At 46.4% G+C, this 21,289-nt stretch overlaps 2 protein-coding genes and 1 pseudogene across 2 annotated transcripts; 1 reads left to right on the top strand and 2 right to left on the bottom strand.

Annotated features, from left to right (window-relative positions):
• Positions 1–50: 50 nt before the first annotated feature.
• On the bottom strand, positions 51–2,751 carry LOC127776439 (single-stranded DNA-binding protein WHY1, chloroplastic-like). Its single transcript, XM_052302800.1, has 6 exons — positions 2,338–2,751; positions 2,141–2,233; positions 1,628–1,722; positions 931–1,004; positions 755–843; positions 51–405 (listed from the first exon to the last, which is right to left on the bottom strand). The coding sequence occupies exons 1-6, from the start codon at positions 2,689–2,691 to the stop codon at positions 292–294; spliced, it is 819 nt and encodes a 272-aa protein (XP_052158760.1). The 5' UTR covers positions 2,692–2,751; the 3' UTR covers positions 51–291.
• Positions 2,752–5,560: 2,809 nt separating this feature from the next.
• On the top strand, positions 5,561–8,810 carry LOC127777660 (AP2-like ethylene-responsive transcription factor At1g16060). Its single transcript, XM_052304270.1, has 6 exons — positions 5,561–5,826; positions 6,194–6,276; positions 6,368–6,465; positions 6,621–6,694; positions 7,164–7,214; positions 7,836–8,810. The coding sequence occupies exons 1-6, from the start codon at positions 5,561–5,563 to the stop codon at positions 8,461–8,463; spliced, it is 1,200 nt and encodes a 399-aa protein (XP_052160230.1). The 3' UTR covers positions 8,464–8,810.
• Positions 8,811–19,335: 10,525 nt separating this feature from the next.
• On the bottom strand, positions 19,336–20,929 carry LOC127775718 (anthocyanin 5-aromatic acyltransferase-like; annotated as a pseudogene).
• Between the last annotated feature and the right edge of the window lie 360 nt (positions 20,930–21,289).

Here is a 21,289-nt window from a genome sequence, read left to right as displayed (position 1 = left end):
GTCCATCAGACCTGATTGGGTCACAATGTCATTGCCCCCAAAATGCCAGATCCTAGCAGTTGTCTACCATATCAAGACCTCCAAATCTAGACAGCAGAGAAACATTTTACATAAAACGGCTTCCACCCACCTGCTTTAAGAAGAAATGTAACAAAGGCAAGAAATGGAAGTTCATTCGCTAACTAACTAGATCAGAGATTGCCCGTCCAAATTGTGGACCAAGTACTTTCTAACAAAGCCACCAAGAACTATCCTTTGGACAGTTGCCATCTCCCTTCAGACACCCTTTGGTCACCTCCGCCATTCATATTCAGGCCCGGATTGTGGCCTAGTGTACGCCCGTGAATCTTCAGGTTTTATAGAATTTGTAAATGTGCTCCAGCCCATAAGATGTGGTATGATATACTGCAGGTGCAAAAAGTGTAACTGGGCATTAGTTTCAAGCATGGATATGACTTCTGTATGTTATTTACGTAAATAAAAAGAAAAGCATTCATTTCTTAACAATGGTTCAAAGCATGAATATGGTTTTAAGCATATATCTCAGTATTCAGGACACATCTACTCTACATGATGTAAGAACCATATAAAAATATCTTCATGGATATATATCGTGTCATATGTTCATATGTTAATATATGTAGAATAGATAGAAGTAAACGCAAGTGAACATTGATTTATAAGAACCAATGGCAATTCATGCATTCTCTTCTCTGTTAGAACAATAAATAATATAGCAGGGTATGTTACATACATTGAAAGTTGATACAATCACAGCAAATTCTCCTTTGGTTATAGGGATGTAAATATTCTCATCGATGTTCAGGAGATGGTTTTGAACACCTGAAGGCAGCAAATTATCACCGGATCAAGTAATGAACAAAGATTCGGATGTAAAGAATTTGTAATGGTGAGATGGAGACTACATACTGAGATTGAAAAAGCGACTGTTGCCATCTGGTGTTGGCTCAACTTTTAGAACCTTCCGCACTTTACCTTCATCACTATGTTTGAAGATGGAACAACAAAAAGGATAAACAAATTATTTATCGATGCACAAAACCGAAAAAAGAATGCACAGGTAGTAAATAATGAAAGAAACTAAAATACATAGAACTTCAAGATTGGAAGATTGTGAATATGCTTGCAGTCGGAGATACTGTAATAACAATAAGATTAAATTAACTAACAACATTTTCAGTAACTGCCCACAAGAGAAACACTTGACAAATAGATAAAATAGCAGTTCAAACGAAGCAAGCCTTTTGCAACTAATAATCTTCATAAAGAAGATGCAATGCCTTTCTCTTTCCCCATTGCCATTCTACATTTCTACTTTAACATAAGATAAAGGTGAATGAAGTTGCTAAGAAACAGTGATAAACACTCAAAACTATGTTGTGTCATGCTATTTCATTAGTTCCTTTTATATTTTGACAACTAATATCATATGGCAGTCAGTGCAAAATGATATGCTGGATGAATAACTTAATGTGACACATTTATCATGAGGCATTGGAAAACATGTGCATATTGCCCACACACTTCTCTCAATTAAATAATCAACCATGGAAGATATGTCAGGAAACAAAGGAGCTAGCAATCAGATATGTTAAGCAGTACTGACCTCCTCCCCTTGAAAGGGTCATGGAAGAACTCGCAAGAATCAGTTGGACCTAGAGTAAGCAAGCTACCCATCTCCCACACAGATAATGAGAACACCTGTATTACATTGCATAAAACAAGTTCATGTAAGCAACATCGAATGCATGTCTCCAGTCACCAGGCCTATTTTACAATTACAGAAGCATACAACCTTTGGGCTTCAGTAAAAGGATAGAGCAAGCTATACTTGATGTTAGTGTTAACATGCAAACAAGCAACTACACAATCAGCTCAAAACGGCAGCAATGGTCAACAGCTTCTACACAAGTTTACAACACTCGATAAACTTCCAGTAACATGTACTGTACTTACAATGAAAGCAAATTAACACATCAGAAGTTCAGAACCTCAGGCCCCTCCAGCTGGTAAAATCCAGCCTCTCAGAAATATCGATTTCTCTTGAATTTTTCACACTTGGCACCACAGATTAAAAAAGTTCTTAAAATGAATCAACTAGAGAGATATCCCGAATTACCTGCTTGCGAGTCCAATCATACTGACGAGTCGCCACAGCGGGCGCGAACTGTAGCAGCACGAACCCCTCCTTCACAACCTTGTAAGCCCCAGACTGCAAAGTTCGAACACGCGCACAAACGAAACACCCATTAGATTTATCAAAAAATCCACCTCGCAATCGCGCAACTCGCATGCAGCGGCGCCGTCTCTACCTACATCGAGCGGCACGAACTGCGGCGGCCTGGGGTCGAGCGACATCGCCGCCTTGCCCTTGTAGATGCTGTACGTAGAGAACACCCTCCCATTCTGCTGCCCACCTTGCGCCGCAGGAGGCGAGTACGCCGGGCCCCCGTACCCGTCGCGCGGCGGCGGAGGCGGCGGGGCACGGGGGTCGAAGTAGTCGGAGTGGCGCTGGGAGGCCACGGGGCAGACGGAAGAAACCCTCCTGCTGGACAGCGCCGGGGATAGCGTCAGTGCAGCCGCCGGCCTGTGGCTAGGCAGGAGGTGCGGCAGCGGCGGCGGCGGCGGCAAGGGGAGCGAGAGGAAGAGCGGCGGCGACGGTGGCGGCATTTCGTCGAACAGGTTGTGGTGTGGTGGGGGAGCGGGTTTGGATTGGGGAGGAGCAGAGTAGAGTGGAGGTAGCGGAGAAATGGAAAGGGATATTGCCATATCGGCTAACAGATGGGCCGGCCAGGCCCACTCTATCGTACGGACGTCAAATCGGCCCACTAGTGTAACGGATTCTGGCCCATATATGTTGGGCCTGGACGGAATTGCCACTTACTTGAGGCCCATGTGTGTTGGGCCCAAATGGGATTGGGCGGGATTATTCGATCTGGGCCGTTGAAACGAGATCCGACGGAGCCGTGAAGCCCATAAGGCCATAATCTATTTAGGGATTTAAACTCCGAACTCCGGCGAGGTCATCTTCTCCGACTCCGGCCGCCTTTCGCCGCCATCCTCCGTCTCCCAGAGGCTCGATCTGACTCCGGAGAAGACGCAGAGGCGTACGTTGTGCCTTTTTTGGGGGGCAAGGTTACTGTATCCTGTTTTTCTCAGCAACTTCAAGCAATCTGGAACGAGAATTGTTCATATCCTGAATTCCTGATCGCTTGAGCAGTCAGTCAACCTTTCATCTAATCCTATCTTGTTCAGTGAAAGACTAGAAGTCACAAATACACCCTTGAGAATATGCCACAAATCGTATCTGAATTATGGTATTCATCCAGTAGTCGTTAAGTTGGGCTGTTTTTTCCTTCCAAATTGTTTATGAGCATGAACTCCAATTAGAGGACATCAAGATTAAGAAAACAACTTAATATAAAACAGCAGTCAAGATTCGCGCAACGAGTGTCCGGCTGCAGGAAGGAAGGAAGCCCAGCGACCAAACCAAGGTCACCATGATAGATAGGTGATGAACCTTTCTTTGTCATCTCTCGCTGTGCCTCTGCCGACCTTCAGAAAACCAGTTTGGGACGCCTTCTGAATTTGACACCACCCAGAAAAAATGCAGGTTGCTTTCTTCTTGCTGAATAGAGTTGCATGATGATTATTTAATTTTGTTGTGGAATACACATCGTAATGAGCAATAATTAACAGTAGATACCTAGTTGCTATGCTAGCTAATCAGTGTGTTCATTACCAGATAGCTTACATCTTTATCCAGCTCAATGAGTTCTCTTTCAAGTTTGACTACATGCCAAGACATAATACAAATTATAAAAGTTGGAGAATGTTCCCTTCCGTTGTCCTTTTTAACGGAATGGTATATATGTTGTCGTTTTCATGGCACTATAATCTATCGCCTGCCATACGAAATTTATTTCTGGAAAAAATATTTTCCTTCGGTTTTGATTTAAAAAAATGTGTGTATCAGTGTGTATCCATGTGTAACTAGTTTTTTGTCTGACAGTCTGAAAACTAATCAACAGTGAAGTATTATTGCTGGTTCTATGGGGGGCATGCATGTTTGGATGCAATACGGAAATTTCACTCGTTTTTATTAACAATTGTATTCCCCGCTGCAAAATTTCTGTAAAACCCCTGCACGATTGTGTCAAGAAAACAAATTAAGAAACCTCTGCACTACCGTCCTACACGAACACTACTCAGAAAGAGTTGTTCACAGGCCCTGAAAATGTCCGGAAGATGCTCTGAAAGTTGCTGTGAAAACAGATAGCAATTCAAGAAGTACAAATGTAGTACAGTGTTTAGACAAATGGTAAGTCAATAAGAATATGCAACTGTGCCTAGATCTTATCATGGCCTTGACAAGGATGGTATATTTTGCGATAGGGTAATCATACAAGTCCCTGTCTATTATACAGCTTGCAATTTCTGATCCTGCATGAGATGTTGCTCCTGTGGCACAATGCATGGATAAGTTAATACAGATTTGTGTTTTCTGTCAGTTAACTTTTTAGCAGCTTGCAATTCTGATCCTGAATGAGATGTTGCTCCAGTGACACAATGCATGGATAATTTAATACAGATTTGTGTTTTCTGTCAGTTACAACTTTTTAGAACACAAATAGAGGGTTTCAATATTTCAGGCGCAAGGCTAATCATTCTAGAACTGGTTATTTCAGTTTCATTTGCACTGCCCAAACAGAATTTTGCACGAAATATGGGATATTCTGTTAGTACTTATTGGTAATTTGATATGCAAATACTTATTGCTAATTTGAAATACAGGTACTTATTGCACATTTGAACTAAGCTTACAGCTTCCAAGTCCATATATAGGTTTAAATCAACATTTTATTAGCTAGCTGGCAGTGGCGGATCCACCATGGGGCTCCGGGGTCTTGAGCCCCCACTACCAACGTTGCAACCATGGGAGCCCCATGAAGTTACCATTAAAATTTTTTGTCATACATCCATTAGAAGAGAGGCTGTAGTTTTGTATAGTTTATTTAGCCCCTCCTGGATCCGCCCCTGCTAGCTGGAGGCTCACCCAATCTTGGTCTGTTGGTCAACTGTCAAGGCATCAAGTTCATCAGCTCATCAGTTTTATTGTTCTATAGTGAAATAAATTCCTCGGCTAACTAATTCTGTATTTTTCCACATGAAACAACTGACTTGTTGCATATATATATCCAGAGAAATGGTGATTAATTAACTTTTTTTTTCTACCAAACAACGCAGAATTTCTTGGCTGTATAAGCTGTCAAAACCCTGCAAAAGACAATGCACTTAGCACCGAGAACATCGACAACCTTGTGTCATTATCAGAGGATAGATGGAAACAAGGACGAACACCAATGCTGCCATCTGTTGCTACTCAGTATTCAGTACTCACAGCTGCATATAAGCATCCACACGCACGTAGGGGCAACCTGATCACACTTTGCTTCCAACGAAAACTACTGTAAGCTCTTACAGCTCGGTGAAAACTCTGTCATCGTGTAAAAAAAGAGAAATTCATTTGTACAGTTTGATGGCGATGGAGACGTACGGTTTGGTGAAGGATGAGCTGCTTCACGGCATCGGAGGAGGGCAGGGGCGCCTGTACTGCGAGGTTAAGCCGACAGCAGCGCCGGCGGTGATCACAGCTGCCGGTGGCGGCGCTAAGAGTGTGAAGAGAAGGAAGAGAGAGCCATCGGCGGCGGCGATGTCGGCTGTGACAGTGGCCGGCAATGGCAAAGAGGCCGGCGGTAGCAATGCGGCTAACAAGAGAAGCTCAAGGTTTAGGGGTGTGAGCAGGTACAGTAACTGAAACTCTGAAAGTAACTGAAAAAAAAAATCAGCACTTGATAGTCTCTGTGTCCTGACTGTATATGTCGTTCTTCACTATCATAAATGTTTTGATGTTTATTTGATGTTTAGATAAGTTTCACTTGATACAGCAACTGAATCTTGTCCTAAAACGTCAAATACTTTTTAACGAAGTTAGTACACCTTTTGCACTCAAAGATTATTCACTATTGTGTTACACAGATTAGCTTGTAGTAGGACAAAAAAAAAACAAAAATCAGAATTGATTTGCATGCATATACTATATGTATGTTGATCTGAATATCTGTGATCATGTTTACTGTTGAGTAATATATATATTTTGCCATAAGAGCAGGCACCGTTGGACAGGCAGATTTGAGGCACACCTGTGGGACAAAGGGACATGGAACCCAACGCAGAAGAAGAAAGGAAAACAAGGTTATGATCACTGAATATACATATATATGCTTGTTGCAAACTTGACCAGAATTCTGAATATTTGGCTTGTACTACATATAAATTCATGCAGTTTATCTCGGGGCGTACAACGAGGAAGATGCGGCAGCGAGAGCTTACGATCTGGCGGCGCTCAAGTACTGGGGACCTACCACCTACACAAACTTCCCTGTATGTAAAAAATCTTATGCTCTTCTGTTCAGATTTTAGCTGTACTAGTAGTGATTTTGATGATTATTCCAAATTTCCAATCAATGTGTTGTGTTATGCAAAGGGACAAGGAAAATGATCGCTGATACTGTTGTTATTATGCCTGGATGCAACAGGTCGCTGACTATGAAAAAGAGCTGAAACTGATGCAGGGTGTATCCAAGGAGGAGTACCTAGCCTCAATAAGAAGGTGAGCATGTACCTGCACCTGGCTAACTTGTTATTGCAGGAATGCCATCCTTTTCAATTTTTTCAAAAGATCACACTAGTTTCTGAGTTGTATGTCTCTCAAAAAAATTATTAGTCCCTCCCAAAAAAAAATATTTCCTTCAATCATAAATATTTGACGCTGAAGAACAAGATTTGGTTAACTTTTAAAAGTTTGACAATTAACGGTTTCTCGAATTATTAACTTAAAAATAAAAATAGTATGGGTAGATTTACCTTAAATATAATACTATAAACTTATTAGATTTTATAAACTTTTTAATATAAAATTGATGATCCGAGTTTTAAAATTTTGACTGAATCTTAATAGTAAAAATAAAATATTTGAATTTAGTAAAAAAAATATTAAGTATTTGTGAACTGAACGAGTAAGTTGTATCGCTGCAGTTTTTTAGTAATTCCATTGTATAATTGCCTCCGCATGTATGCAGGAAGAGCAATGGCTTCTCTCGTGGAGTTTCCAAGTACAGAGGCGTTGCACGGTAAGTGCAACTTTTTTTTTTTTTGTTTTTGTGCTTTGGAAGATTCTGTTTAGAGGTGTTTAAGATTACGAGGATTTAGAGAACCTGAAAAATCAAACTTTTCAGAATCTTGACGAAAACTATGTTGTTTGAAAAGTTTTTAATTTTGGAGTCAGAAGCTCTATAAATACTTTATCCGTTCATAATATAAATCGTTTTTGACTGTTATAAAGTCAAATCTTTTAAAAGTTTAATCAAGCTTATAGATAAATATAACAATAATAGCACTAAATTAGTTTTATTAGATATAACATTGAATATATTTTGATATTTTTTATTTTATGTTAAAAACATTACTATATTTTTTATGAATTCCATCAAAATTAAAAAAGCTTAATTTAGAAAAAATGAAAATAATTTGTACTCCCTCCGTTTCACAATGTAAGTTATTTTAGTATTTTTCACATTTATATTGATGTTAATGAATCTAGACATATTGATGTTAATAAATCTAGACATTAATATCAATATGAATGTAGAAAATGCTACTTAGAATGACTTATATTGTGAAACGGAGTAAGTATTATGAAACGGATGAGGTGGTAAAGTCATAACCGACACTTCGCATGCATCGATGAGCAGGCACCACCACAACGGCAGGTGGGAGGCCCGGATCGGCAGGGTGTTCGGCAACAAGTACCTCTACCTGGGCACCTACTCCACCCAGGAGGAGGCCGCCCGCGCCTACGACATCGCCGCCATCGAGTACCGCGGCATCAACGCCGTCACCAACTTCGATCTCAGCACCTACATCCGCTGGCTCAAGCCCCCCTCCTCCTCCTCCGCCGCCGGCACGCCCCACCACCACGGCGGTGGCATGGTCGTCGGCGCCGACCGCGTGCTCGCCCCGGCGCAGAGCTACCCGATCAGCGCCGCCGCCGACGACGACGTGGCCGGCTGCTGGCGGCCGTTGCCGTCGCCGTCGTCGTCGACGACCACGGCGCTCAGCCTGCTGCTCCGGTCGTCGATGTTCCAGGAGCTCGTGGCGCGGCAGCCCGTCGTGGAAGGCGACGACGGACAGTTGGCGGTGGTGTCGGGCGACGACGCCGACGCCGACGCCGACGTGAAGGAGCCGCCGCCGGAGAGCGAGTACGGCGAAGTGTTCGCCAGCGACGAGGCGGCGGCGGCGGCGGCGTACGGGTGCTCCATGTACGAGCTGGACGACAGCTTCGCCCTCATCGATGACTCGGTGTGGAACTGCTTGATCTGATCGATCGAACGTGTGAAAAAAAAAATAACAAGCATGCATTAATCAGCCATGAGTATAGGGCGCGCGCCATGGCTATGATGAAAACTTAAGCTTCTTCGATCGAAGTGAAGGGGAAGATCATGAAGAAAGCTAAAGTAGAGATAGTCATGGGGCCATGATGACTACATAGTGAACTGAAGTATGGAATGAAAGTTGAACAGATTTATGATGTACTCCCTCTCCTATAAAAAAACAACCTAGCATTTGATATTGACACATCCTAATACTAAAAATCTAGACAGTTTTTATATTCAAATTTATAGTAGTAAGATGTATCAACATACTAGGTTAAGCTTTATTGGGACAGAAAGTAGAGGAGTGTGATAATGCAGAGTTGATGTGTGATGCAAGCGGGCTAACTCATGAGCCTGTTTATAGACAAAACTAGTGGGTGACTCGTGAGTTACCTACTAATTTAACCTATAAATAGGTTTATGAGTTGATCCACTCGCATTCCTATATACGGCGAGTCAAGCCACGACACGAAAACTCGCGGGTTACCACTTATTTGATTTATAAGTGGATTCGTGGGTTGGCCCGTTTACATCCCTAACTGTAGCCCAAAAATAAGCAGTGACAGCTTCCGGAATTTTCGGTTGGATGGTGCAGAAACATGGGAGAGGAGATCCTTCTTGTTACGAGATATTATCTCCCAGAGATATGAGATCATTTCTTGTGGATTAATTCGAACCGGAATAGAGATAAGGTTTATCTTATCTTAAGATCTCTATATATAGAGGGTGTCATGGTTATGGATACCATATACCTAATAGTAGTTGACTAAATCTCGGCAGGACCCACCACATACCATGTCCTATACGGAAACTGACTTCAGATATGGAGGGAGTTCCGGATAAGGAAAGACAACCAGAGTTCTACATGGAAACGACAAGGACTACTCGGATTATATCCATATTGGTTTTCCTAGTTCTACTTGGACAAGGGGACACCTATGGGTATAAATACAAGCCCCCCTAGGAAGACAGGGGACAAACACTCACCATGAAGAGACAATCAACACCCAACGGGATCAGCGCCCAACGGGAGAATCAACATACACAGAGGATCAACACCCAACACAATCAACATAGAAGCCTACATACGCCAAGACACGCCGCCGGATATCGACTTCAGGGATAGGCATGGCTATTCCCCTATGGTGTCTCCGGATACCGTCAGGAGATACGAAAGCGCTATCTCTGATCTCGCCGGGCACGGATTCGAGGAGGAAGACTACCATGTTGTCGACTACGAGTCAGACCTTCAGACCGACATGTCGACAACAGTTAGATAGGCTACCCACATATTGTACTGGTGTAATTATGGTGAATAAGAGAAATACCGGCTTCGGCCAACAGGATGTAGGGTTATTACCTGACAACTCAGGGGCCCGAACCTGTATAAAAATCCATGTCTCCATCTCTTTTACCTCAGTCTCACGTATATCCTAGCACCGACGATCCCCATACTGTCCAAATACCGTAGTCATGACATCAAACGTCGACAGTGGCGCGCCAGGTAGGGGGATTTTGGTGCTCTAGGATTTCGACGAGATGGGTTTAAGAAGATGGATTCTCCGACAACATACTTCTCGACAACTTCGGCTATAGGAGATCTAACCCGACCGAAGTACGTCTCCCGACGAGATTGGAATCATCGTCATCAACTAATCAATCCGACGAGATCAATCAGCTTCAAAAAATCGTTGCCGGCGGAGAATCAACCCAAGATCTATACGGCATCAAATTGGTGTGAGGCACCGGCCGGCCGAGTTCAAACCGTACACGGCACTGATCTCAGCCAACCCATGCCGTGACCGAATTTTTCCAGCAGCCCAAACCGACTTGGAGTATGCATGACGTCAGCACGTAGGACCATGCACAAATCACATTGGTGCACGAAGGACCATGACCGTACAGTGCACGTGAGTATTTGTCTCGGGAACCATGTGTGAAAGGCCGTTCAGCACATACAAGTCTAATAAGGTAATTAGTGGGATTATTTTTTAAAATTAATCTACTAATTCCGTAGATATATCCGGCATATATCTACACAGGTACGCAGTAATTCATATGCAATTTATCGTACCTACCTATTTAGATTATACAACATTGTCAGATCTATAATTTATTATGTTTACCTAGAGCATGCTTTTTATACAATATCTGTTGCGCGAGTGTCCCCGACGTTAAATCAACTACGGTCTAACGCTGGGGGCTCGCTCCGTTCTCTTGTGTATAAATCATGCTTGTTTACGGTTTACATAATGCCTGATATTTAATCTGCTCGTTATATCCTGATAATACTAAAAGATCCACGCAGTTTTTGAATACATACTCGATATTATCTGCTATATATCTTGCCTTCTAGAAAATATTTTTCAGGAACAACTGAGCACTCGAGTAGGTTATGGTCGAGTACACTCCATTATCGAGAACATTCTCGACAAATGCGGAGTTATCGCACCCAACCTACCAACAAAGACCGACGACCTATCTCATAGCACTGGCCATGGCTGGACTACTCGAGAAAAGGTTGTTAACGGATAACTCCTCACGAACGTCATCGACTTGATCACCCGACATGATTGCGGACAGACATCCGGATATGCTATAAGTTGGGTACGTGAGTCATGCTGGCCACATGAGATACACTTGCAATAAACCAACTCTAGCACTTCCATTGGTGTTCGAGAGATAATTCCGCTCGCTCACTGATTCTCGCACTAGTACGCAGCATCTCTCACACCGCAACGTCCATTGATGTTCGAGAGATAATTCCGCTCGCTCACTGGTTCTCGCACCAGTACGCAGCAATCTCTCACACCGCAACTTCCATTGGTGTTCGAGAGATAATTCTACTCGCTCACTGGTTCTCGCACCAGTACGTAGCAATCTCTCGCACCTTAACTTCATATGGTCAAGGTACGACTACAGCAGCGTAGCGGTCCTCGTACCACAACTCCAAGTGATCGAGGGACACCTACTCACCGGTTCTCAACTAGTTGGTCGTAGTGATCTCTCGTACATTTGCTTCAAGTGGTTGAGTGTAACACCCTGAAAATTCGACCGACAAAAATCTAAACTCTAAAAAAATATGGGCCTTCAAAAACTTTTTAAATAAATTGCATCATGCCGACTTTATTCGCCTATTCCATTGAATTTTGATTTCGGAGTTTGTAGAACGCAAATAAAGAACAATTGATTAGGAATAAAACCTAAAATTAAATGAGAAAAATAAATAACTGAAATATAATTTAAAATAAAGGTTGAGGTGAGGATAGAAATGAATAAAATATTATCGCGATCATATTTGTATTAATTAAATCTAAATACGACGGAATGAGAATTAACTCTAATTAAAAATCAAGTAAATTATATAAAAATAAAATGTGGGTACAATTAATCTAGAGTGGATCCATTGGTTGGGATAATACACATATTGAGTAAACTTCATTTATGCAAGATTTAGAAATTATAGAACCAAATTTATATAAGAAATAGACTAAAATGAGAGAAATAGGAAAAAGACACTGTTCATTGCACTCTAGGTGCTCGACGTGGTCCCCTAGCCCAGCCTCTCCTCTGCCGCACGCGCCTGGCCGCCCCGAGCCCCGCGCCGCCCGCCGTCTTGTCGCCGCGCTGCGCCGTCCCATCGTCACCGTCGCGCCGTCGCCGTCGTCGCTCCGAGCCCCGCGCCGCCGCCGCCGCCTCGCCGCCTCGCACCCCGTGCGCCGCTGTCGAGTCGCCGCACGTCACGTCGCCGCCCGTCACATCGCTGCCGCGCCGTCGCCATCGCCATCCCACTGCCGCGCCGCGCGTGCCGCCGATGCCTCGAGCCCCGCCCCGCGCCGCGCGCCCATCCCGTGCCGCCGCGCCGCCCGTCGCGTCCCGCCCCGAGCCGCACGCCACCGCTGTCGCCATCCAACGCCGTCGACGTCCCATCGCCGCGCGCCCGTCGCCGTCACGCCTCGCGTCGTGCGCCCGCCGCCTCGCGCCCCACGCGCCGCGCGCCGTCGCATCGCCATGGAGCCGGCCGCCCCTCCCCCGCGCCCTATAAACCCCCCGGTCGCCCTTCCATCCTACACCACCCCCCCTCCTTCCCCTCCTTTTCCCCCTTCCCCTCCACCGCGCCGCGCCGCCGCCTTCGTGCCGCCGCGCCGTGCGCCGTCGTCGTGCCGCCGTCGTCGGTAAGCCGCTGCCTCCTCCCCTTGCTCGGTCGCCATCGCCAGAGAGCCGAGAGAGAGGAGGGAGGAGAAGCCGGGAGGGAGAGAAAGAGAAAAGAAAAGGTGGGAGAGAAAAGAGAAAAGGAAAGAAAAGAAAAGAGAAAAAGAAAGAAAAGAAAAGAAAAAAAAAGAAAGAAAAGAAAAGAGAAAAAGGGAAATAGAGTAGGGAGGTTAATAGTTTAGAAAATTTAAAATAATTAGAATTTAATTATAGATTAATTATAGTCGTAGAATTGCAAAATTTAATATAACTAATAGATTATTCTTGGTAATTTCTATAAGAAATCAATCCGCGGTAGTAATTTAGATGTAATTAATAACTAAACGATTAGATGAATTCTTATAGACTATTATAGATTATTTTTGGGTAATCTCTATAAGTAATCGATTCACAGTAGAAATTCGGATTTAATCACTAGGAATTTTAGACGTATATTATATTTAATCGTTTAGTCATAGACTAAATTAAATCGTATAATATTATAAGATAATTTTAGGATTCCGTCCGATATTTAGCTCGTGATAGAAATTTCTAACCTATTATATGGATATAATGCTCGGGTAGATTAAATTAAAAACTTATGATAACAAAATATTTATACCCGCAAAATAGTTTAGGATATATAAATCGAAATTGGGTTTGCCCTAGTTCGCGAATAGTAAAGTTAATATAAAAGAATCGACTTTCGCATTCGACTTCCATTTGGATTTACTTGGACTTTTATTTGAATTCTAACCGAATTCAAATCAATTTTCGCACGTAACTATAGAGCCCGAGGGAGTTGCGGATCCAAGCGAAGGTCAAGACCCGCAAGACTTTGAGCAAGGCAAGTCATCACTATTCCTTGAACATGTTGGTCCCAATTGCGAAATTATTTTGTTTACAAATAAAATTGCATGCAATGATGAACATCCTACTTGTGATTATGCCATGCCTTGATTATTGTTTACCCCTTATGCCTTCGTAACCATGTTTACGTCTGAGTCCCTAGTCAATTATGACAATTGCTTAGAAATTCTATTTTAGAATCATGCATACTCATGTTTATCAAATGCTATATGCTTGGGCAATTACCTTTGGGAAGGTAATTGAGATGCGGCATGTGGAGACATGAGCGCCACATTGCCATGATGTTGATGACATGATTTGTGAAAGGAGAAATAAAATTAAACAACTGTTTTCGACTGGGGCGGACGGAGGATTTGGGTGGTATCTGGAAAAGGCTAGTACCGTCCCCGGTCAATTAAGGACCGAGCCATGAAGTTAAGCATGAAACGACCCCCGTACAACCGCACTTCTCGTATGGGTATAGACCTAGCGGATTAGATAGCCGAGCGGAGGCAGTATCCCTGCATAGATGGTTCACCCCTTAGTGAGGCAGGTGCGCTACGGTGGGACAGCCGTTGAGGTAGGGCCGAGAGGCGTGCCCTACATCGGTGTCGCCATTGGTAGGACTGCCATGAGTGTGTGAGAGAGAGAATTTAACTTGAACCATAATTTAATATGTGTGTGAGACTTCTCTTTCCCGGGAGCGCCAGAACTCCTCTCCCTGCTAGAAACATGGACGCCTAGAGTGCATGAGGATTTAAGTTCATGGAGCGGGTACTGCCAATGCGAGGTTATCGAAAAGCTTTGCCGTGACGCGTCTCATGTGTTGGGACGAGGCTCATGTGTTGGGCAGTTGCGGAGTGCGGGTAAAGTGTACATCCACTACAGTGTGAGTAAACCAAATCTATTCGAATAGCCGTGCTCGCGGTTATTAAGCACCGAGACATGTGTTACACTTGGCTAGACTCTAATTCTTAACCTGTGTGGGATGGGATATTGCATGATGATTTCTATGCTGATGGAGCCACTTCCTGAGAGGCGGGAAGGTGGACATCCTCAGAAAACCATGACGACTCAATGGCGGGAAGCTATCCTTGGGATCACAATGGATGGTGGACAGAACCGTCATTGTTTAATATGAACACTGGTACTAAAATTTGATCAGTCTATGCTAGGTCTTAGGTTTGTGAAAAGAATTACAAAACTTGCTTTGCGCAAAAGAACCATAGCCATCCTTTGAATACCCCTGTCATATGCATTGTTGCTGTGGTGGCTTGTTGAGTACGGTTGGTACTCACCCTTGCAATATACAAACTTAATCAGAGGTCGAAGATGAAGCTTCGGAGGATCCCTACGCTTACTACCAGGAGTGTGATGAAGACGATGGCGCTCAGTAGGTCTTAGTTACGGTCGTTGCCTGTGGCAATGGCGTGCCGCTGCCTTAACTCCGCTGCCTTATCTACTTCTGTTTTTGGAATGTATTCCGGACCACTCGGACCGATGATTTAAGACTATGCCTGCGGGCTTTTGATGTAATAATTCGCACTAGACTTTCGTGTATGTGCATTTGGTATTTCAGCTATGAACTCGTGTGTACCAGACTACTTGATCCAGGGAAATGGTACTGTTTACACGATTGATTCCTGTTATAAAAACGAGGTCCACATCGAGTTACGACTACTGCCTGGTTCTCGACCAGCGATGTAGCGTCTCTCCCACCACTTCCACTTTCAGTGGTCGAGTTACGACTACTGCCTGGTTCTCGACCAGCGATGTAGAGTCTCTCCGGCTACTTCCACTTTAAGTGGTCGAGTTATGACTACTGCCTGGTTCTCGACCAGCGATGTAGCGTCTCTCCCACCACTTCCACTTTCAGTGGTCGAGTTACGACTACTGCCTAGTTCTCGACCAGCGATGTAGCGTCTCTCCGGCTACTTTCACTTTAAGTGGTCGAGTTACGACTACTGCCTGGTCCTCGACCAGCGATGTAGCGTCTCTCCCCCTACTTCCACTTTAAGTGGCCGAGTTACGACTACCGCCTGGTCCTCGACCAGCGATGTAGCGTCTCTCCCACTACTTCCACTTTAAGTGGCCGAGTTACGACTACCACCTGGTCCTCGACCAGTAATGTAGCGTTTCTCCCACTATTTCCACTTCTAGTGGTCGAGTTACGACTACTGCCTGGTCCTCGACCAGCGATGTAGCGTTTCTCCCACTACTTCCACTTTAAGTGGTCGAGTTACGACTACTACCTGGTCCTCGACCAGCGATGTAGCGATTCTCCCATTACCTCTACTTCAACAAAGTTGGTAGCAGGTACACAATATCGCCAAGTGTTTTACCCAGAGATCCCTTACCATGACGACACCTAGCGTTGAAACCTATCCTACTGTCCCTTTATGCCGTCTTGACAAGGCCTCCGAGGAACCTAAGGGATCTTCGGCTGGGGACGCCTAGAGCCGATAAGGCCTTGTCGGATCCTGTAGAGACGAAAGACCATATAAGATCTGGTCGTATAAGAGTTCTCGCCGTGCGTATTAACCAAGCCGTGTAATCGGAAATTAACTTTCCAACTTCACGGCTGGGGGCTAGGATCAGTGCTTGTTCAACCAAGGCAGGTCAAGGGTCCAAGAGCCTTATCCTCCGAGAACGATTCTCCGACGACAAGGCTGGGGGCTAGGGAGAGTGTATGACTCTACAAACTGACTGATCGAAGTCGGTAAGAGAGAAGACGCTCATACACAAAACATTGGTCGGTAAATTAAATTCATTTTCAATTTACCATACATATTATAACATTGTCACCTTTTGAGCGTTCGCTCGGGGGCTATTTCTATCTAATATTCTTTTCTGAGTATTGATTTCAGGAAAATTCTATTCGACATTGTTGAAGACTCCATGTCTCTGTGGTTCTACACCAAGATCGACTAAGGCGACTACGACAAATGTCGACAAAGCTCCGTCGCAGACTCTACGCCTTCTCGATCGCTCGAGAACGGTTGTTGGATCTCGACAAGAAATACGGAATGAAGAGATGGTGTACCCGCCGAGATAAAATTTCTTGACTTCAATCCAAATTCTCGATTACAGCAAGACGGGAGACTTAGTCGTACGCTCTGTACTTTCTCGGTCGACATCAGAGATTGACTTAGACAAACCCTTTCGGTGCCTGCACGAGGCTGACAAAGGAAGTCCAACGTTATCTCTAAACTCACCGAGAACGGTCACATGAGCTCGATAACAGTTACTCCAATGTCTGCGCGCGGTTGAGAATATGAATTCGTTCATTTGCATTGAAGTCGGGGGCTACTGTCATGGTTATGGATACCACATACCTAATAGTAGTTGACTAAATCTCGGCAGGACCCACCACATACCATGTCCTATATGGAAACTGACTTCAGATATGGAGGGAGTTCCGGATAAGGAAAGACAACCAGAGTTCTACATGGAAACGACAAGGACTACTCGGATTATATCCATATTGGTTTTCCTAGTTCTACTTGGACAAGGGGACACCTATGGGTATAAATACAAGCCCCCCTAGGAAGACAGGGGACAGACACTCACCATGAAGAGACAATCAACACCCAACGGGATCAGCGCCCAACGGGAGAATCAACATACACAGAGGATCAACACCCAACACAATCAACATAGAAGCCTACATACGCCAAGACACGCCGCCGGATATCGACTTCAGGGATAGGCATGGCTATTCCCCTACGGTGTCTCTGGATACCGTCAGGAGATACGAAAGCGCTATCTCTGATCTCGCCGGGCACGGATTCGAGGAGGAAGACTACCATGTTGTCGACTACGAGTCAGACCTTCAGACCGACATGTCGACAAAAGTTAGATAGGCTACCCACATATTGTACTGGTGTGATTATGGTGAATAAGAGCAATACCGGCTTCGGCCAACAGGATGTAGGGTTATTACCTGACAACTCAAGGGCCTGAACCTGTATAAAAATCCATGTCTCCATCTCTTTTACCTCAGTCTCGCGTATATCCTAGCATCGACGATCCCCATACTGTCCAAATACCGTAGTCGTGACATCAAACGTCGACAGAGGGTAGGGTGAGACATCAAAAGTTGTTTGTACTCGAGATCAGATCTTATATCTATGTACATTGTCTATTTTCGCGATGTTCTTAAGGGCAAAGGAAAGGACACATAATTTTTGCTTCTTCTCACGTCTCTACTGCTGCGAGAGGGATAGAAAACGGATCCGATGATCCGCTAATAGACGTGTTGGTTTACAACTCTTATCAACAAAGATAGAGCGGTCCGGAGATCACCTGGACCATCCCCTACAATCGCAGCTGAAAACAAAGGTGCAATTTAAGTGGGACGGGGAGTGCCGAATGATAAAAATGTGTGAAATTAAATGGCAAAATAATGTGCATGGTAATAACAAAAAGGAACACAAAACAAACATATTATCAAATTATATTCAATGTTAGATTTAATAAAATTAATTTTATATTTTGATGTTGTTAAATTTTCCTATAAATTGTATTAAACTTATCAAAGTTTAACTTAAAAAAATCAAACCACTTACTATGTACTTTTTTCGTCTCAAAATAAATCAATCTCATACTGTAGCACGACACATTTTAGTATAACCAATACAAAATATACTCTTTGTTTAATACATAAACGGAAGGAGGGAGGGAGGGAGTATTGGATAGTTGGATACCGGCCCCACAACGAAGAAAAGAAGACTCGACTGACAGCCAAACAAGTTGCCGTCTTAAGGTAGTGTTTGGTTTGGGGACCAAGTGGGATGGGTTAGACATATCCCAGTTTTTTGGAATGGGATGGTTCCAGTTGTGTGTTTGGTTTGTGGTATGAGATGGTTATAGTTTTTTGTTTGGTAGAAGGGACCGTTAGGGCCGTTTGCTCGTGAGAATGGGGACAGAGGAGCTCGTCGGCGTGAGCGGAGGAGAGGCGGAGGTGGGTCGCGGACGAGCGGCGGCGGTCGGTCGCGGAAGCGAGGCGCAGGCGAGCGACGGCCAGTCCCGGAGGCGAGGCTAGGCGCGGACGAGCGGCGGCGGTCGGTCGCGGACGAGGCAGTGGCCGGTCGCGGAGGCGGAGGTCGGATGCAGATGGAGGCGGCGGCGGCCAATCGCGGAGGTGGAGGTCGGACACGGACGGAGGCGGCGGCGGTCGAGGAGGCGGAGGTCGGACGCGGATGAGGCGGCGGCGGTCGCGGAGGTGGAGGGAGCAGGTAGAGGAGGACGGAGCGGCGCTGGGGGAGGAAGCAGGCGGAGGAGGGACTGTCGGCGGTCGTGGACGAGCGGCGGCTGGTCCCGGAGCTGAGGCGAGGCACAAATGAGCGGCGGCGGTTGGTCGTAGATGAGGCGGCGGCCGGTCGTGGAGGCGGAGGTTGTGGATGTGGCGGCGGCGGTCGCGCGGAGGTGGAGGGAGCAGGCGGAGGAGGACGGAGCGGCGCCGGGGGAGGGAGCAGCCGGAGGAGGGACGGGCGGCCGTGGCGGCGCCGTGATGGAGCCGAGTGGGAGGCTACGGCCGGGAGCTGATGCCGTTCTCTCCGTCGAAGTGGGATGGATTGGCCCGGCCGATTTTGGCGGACCGTTTCATCCTGGATCTGAGAGGAATATTCCTCTCTAGGGACCATCCCATCCCACTCACCTCTCAACCAACCACCTCTAAAAATAGGTTCATCCCATCCCATCCCATCCTTGCAGCCAAACACTACCTAAGTGTCCAATTCAAGGCCAGTACTAGTCTCCATTCCGCACAGTTTGCACTGATCAATGATGGCGGGACCGCGACACTGTTGAGTTTGGACACGCCACCACCTGCCGCCGGAAGTTGTCCGCGAACGCGTCCATGAGCGCGCGCCCGAGCACCACCGACACCTGCACGCCGCCGTCCGCCGCGCCGCCGAGCATCGCCACCAGCTCGTTGCCGTACACGGTGACCAGCTCGACGCGGCTCGGCGCGCCCCACCCGAAGTCCGTCTCGTACGCCATGAACCGGTGCGACGACCCCGCCGCCGTGAGCCTCCCCCTGGGGATCGCGGCAAGACGCTCGGCCCAGCGCTCCGCGCCGCCCACCGGGTCCTCCAGCTCCAGCTCGTCCCGGATCGCCGCCTGGATCGCCGCGGCGGCGCGCGCAAGCCCGGCTAGTCCGTCGTCGTCGAGCAGCTCGCCGGCGCTGGCCCTGGCGATTGCTATGGCGATGCAGTTGCCGAAGTAGCCCTCGTCGGCCGGCGGGCGCAGCCGGCGCCGGCAGTCCGCGCTCACCATGAAGTAGACGTCGTCGGCGGCGGCATCCAGGGCGCCGCACTTGGCGCGCACGATGGACGTCCACGCCAGGGAGGAGATGGCCACGTAGGTGGACAGCCGGTTGTGCAGCAGCTCGCCGCCGGTTTCGCTCTCCGATATCGCTGCTTCAGCAACTGGATCTCGCCGGCGCTGAGCAAGAAGGTTCTCCTCCTCTGCTGCGCCATGTCAGCCGGCTTCGAGCGTGGCGTCACCTGAACCATTGGAATATTACCTGAACAAATAAGCCTCAAAAGATGATCTGTTTTGAATTTTTAATTACCACTGGAAGCGCGGGTGACATCTTGTGCAAGATCGTGTGGGCGAGCTCATGGCTATCGGCCGTTGGATGCCGAATCCTCGAGCGGTCAAACGTCGGCGGCACGAGACCCTGGCCGGCCGGAGAGCCTCCCCGCGCCGCCGCGGCCCACGCCTTGATGAACTGCCACACCGACTGCCCGTCGGCGACCCCATGGTGAATGGCCACACCAACGGCCACCGCGCCGCCGCCGCCGCCGGCGTGGTCATCTCTAGGCCTAGTGACCTGCACGGCGAGAAGAGGCGCCGGGAGCATGCTCACCTCGAGCTCCGGCACGAGCTGCAAGAACGCCTCGGTGTGGTGCTCGTCGTCGCTGGCGAGGCGGCGCATGTCGTCGACGCTGCCGGAGTACTCGGCCTCGACGAACTTGACGCCGGGGGAGACGGCATCCGGAGAGTAGTCGATGACGACGTCGCCGGGCTCGGGGAGGTAGGCCAGCTTCCCGGCGAGGGGCAGGAAGACGGCGAGCACGGCGGCGAGGGAGGACTGCAGAGAGCGGACAACGGATTCGAAAGGCGGGAGGCTGCCGCCGTCGTAGAAGAAGAGCCGCTGGATCGCTGCCTTGGAGACCTGGAGGTTGTCCAAGAAGGAGAGCTCAACGACGTGCGGCGGCGGCGGCGGCCATGCGCCTCCGGCGGCCACCTCGTCGGGGAGGACATGGGAGACGACGAGGACTCGCACTAGGGAGCTCATGCTGCTGCTGCCTGCCACGCGAGGACGAACCGAGACTCCGAGAGCTAACAAAGCAGAGTACGTTACGACAAGTGTGTGCGCAAATCCATGTTAGATTTGTACTCTTAAGGGAAACACTTTTAATCGCTTACCACCTATTTACCATATCAACTAAATGGGTATAAAAATATTTACAATTACATGTCAACTAAATAGGTATAAAAAAATTTAAAAAATTTTATAAGATATATTCATATGTAATATTTCACGTCACAAATATGATCATAAAAATAATAAATCAAACTCTAATTAGTATAATTAGTATATGTATATATTTATATTTAAATTTATTATTTTTTTTACAGCTTCATCGTGGTGATGACGACGTGCTACAAACCAATACAAGGGCAGATCAGATAACTAACATGCAGAATGGGTTCGTTCAATG

The sequence above is a fragment of the Oryza glaberrima genome, chromosome 6 (assembly GCF_000147395.1).
Source record: "Oryza glaberrima chromosome 6, OglaRS2, whole genome shotgun sequence".
Lineage (NCBI taxonomy): Eukaryota > Viridiplantae > Streptophyta > Magnoliopsida > Poales > Poaceae > Oryza > Oryza glaberrima.
This window is presented reverse-complemented; position numbering and strand designations above follow the sequence as displayed.

Coding starts and splice junctions, on each gene's coding strand:
- LOC127776439 (XM_052302800.1), bottom strand. CDS start 2,691: ATGCCGCCACCGTCGCCGCCGCTCTTCCTCTCGCTCCCCTTGCCGCCG. Junction 2,234..2,337: donor CGCAGTTCGTGCCGCTCGAT/GTAGGTAGAGAC, acceptor CGAACTTTGCAG/TCTGGGGCTTACAAGGTTGT. Junction 1,723..2,140: donor ATGATTGGACTCGCAAGCAG/GTAATTCGGGAT, acceptor AATGTAATACAG/GTGTTCTCATTATCTGTGTG.
- LOC127777660 (XM_052304270.1), top strand. CDS start 5,561: ATGGCGATGGAGACGTACGGTTTGGTGAAGGATGAGCTGCTTCACGGC. Junction 5,827..6,193: donor AGGTTTAGGGGTGTGAGCAG/GTACAGTAACTG, acceptor CCATAAGAGCAG/GCACCGTTGGACAGGCAGAT. Junction 6,695..7,163: donor TACCTAGCCTCAATAAGAAG/GTGAGCATGTAC, acceptor GCATGTATGCAG/GAAGAGCAATGGCTTCTCTC.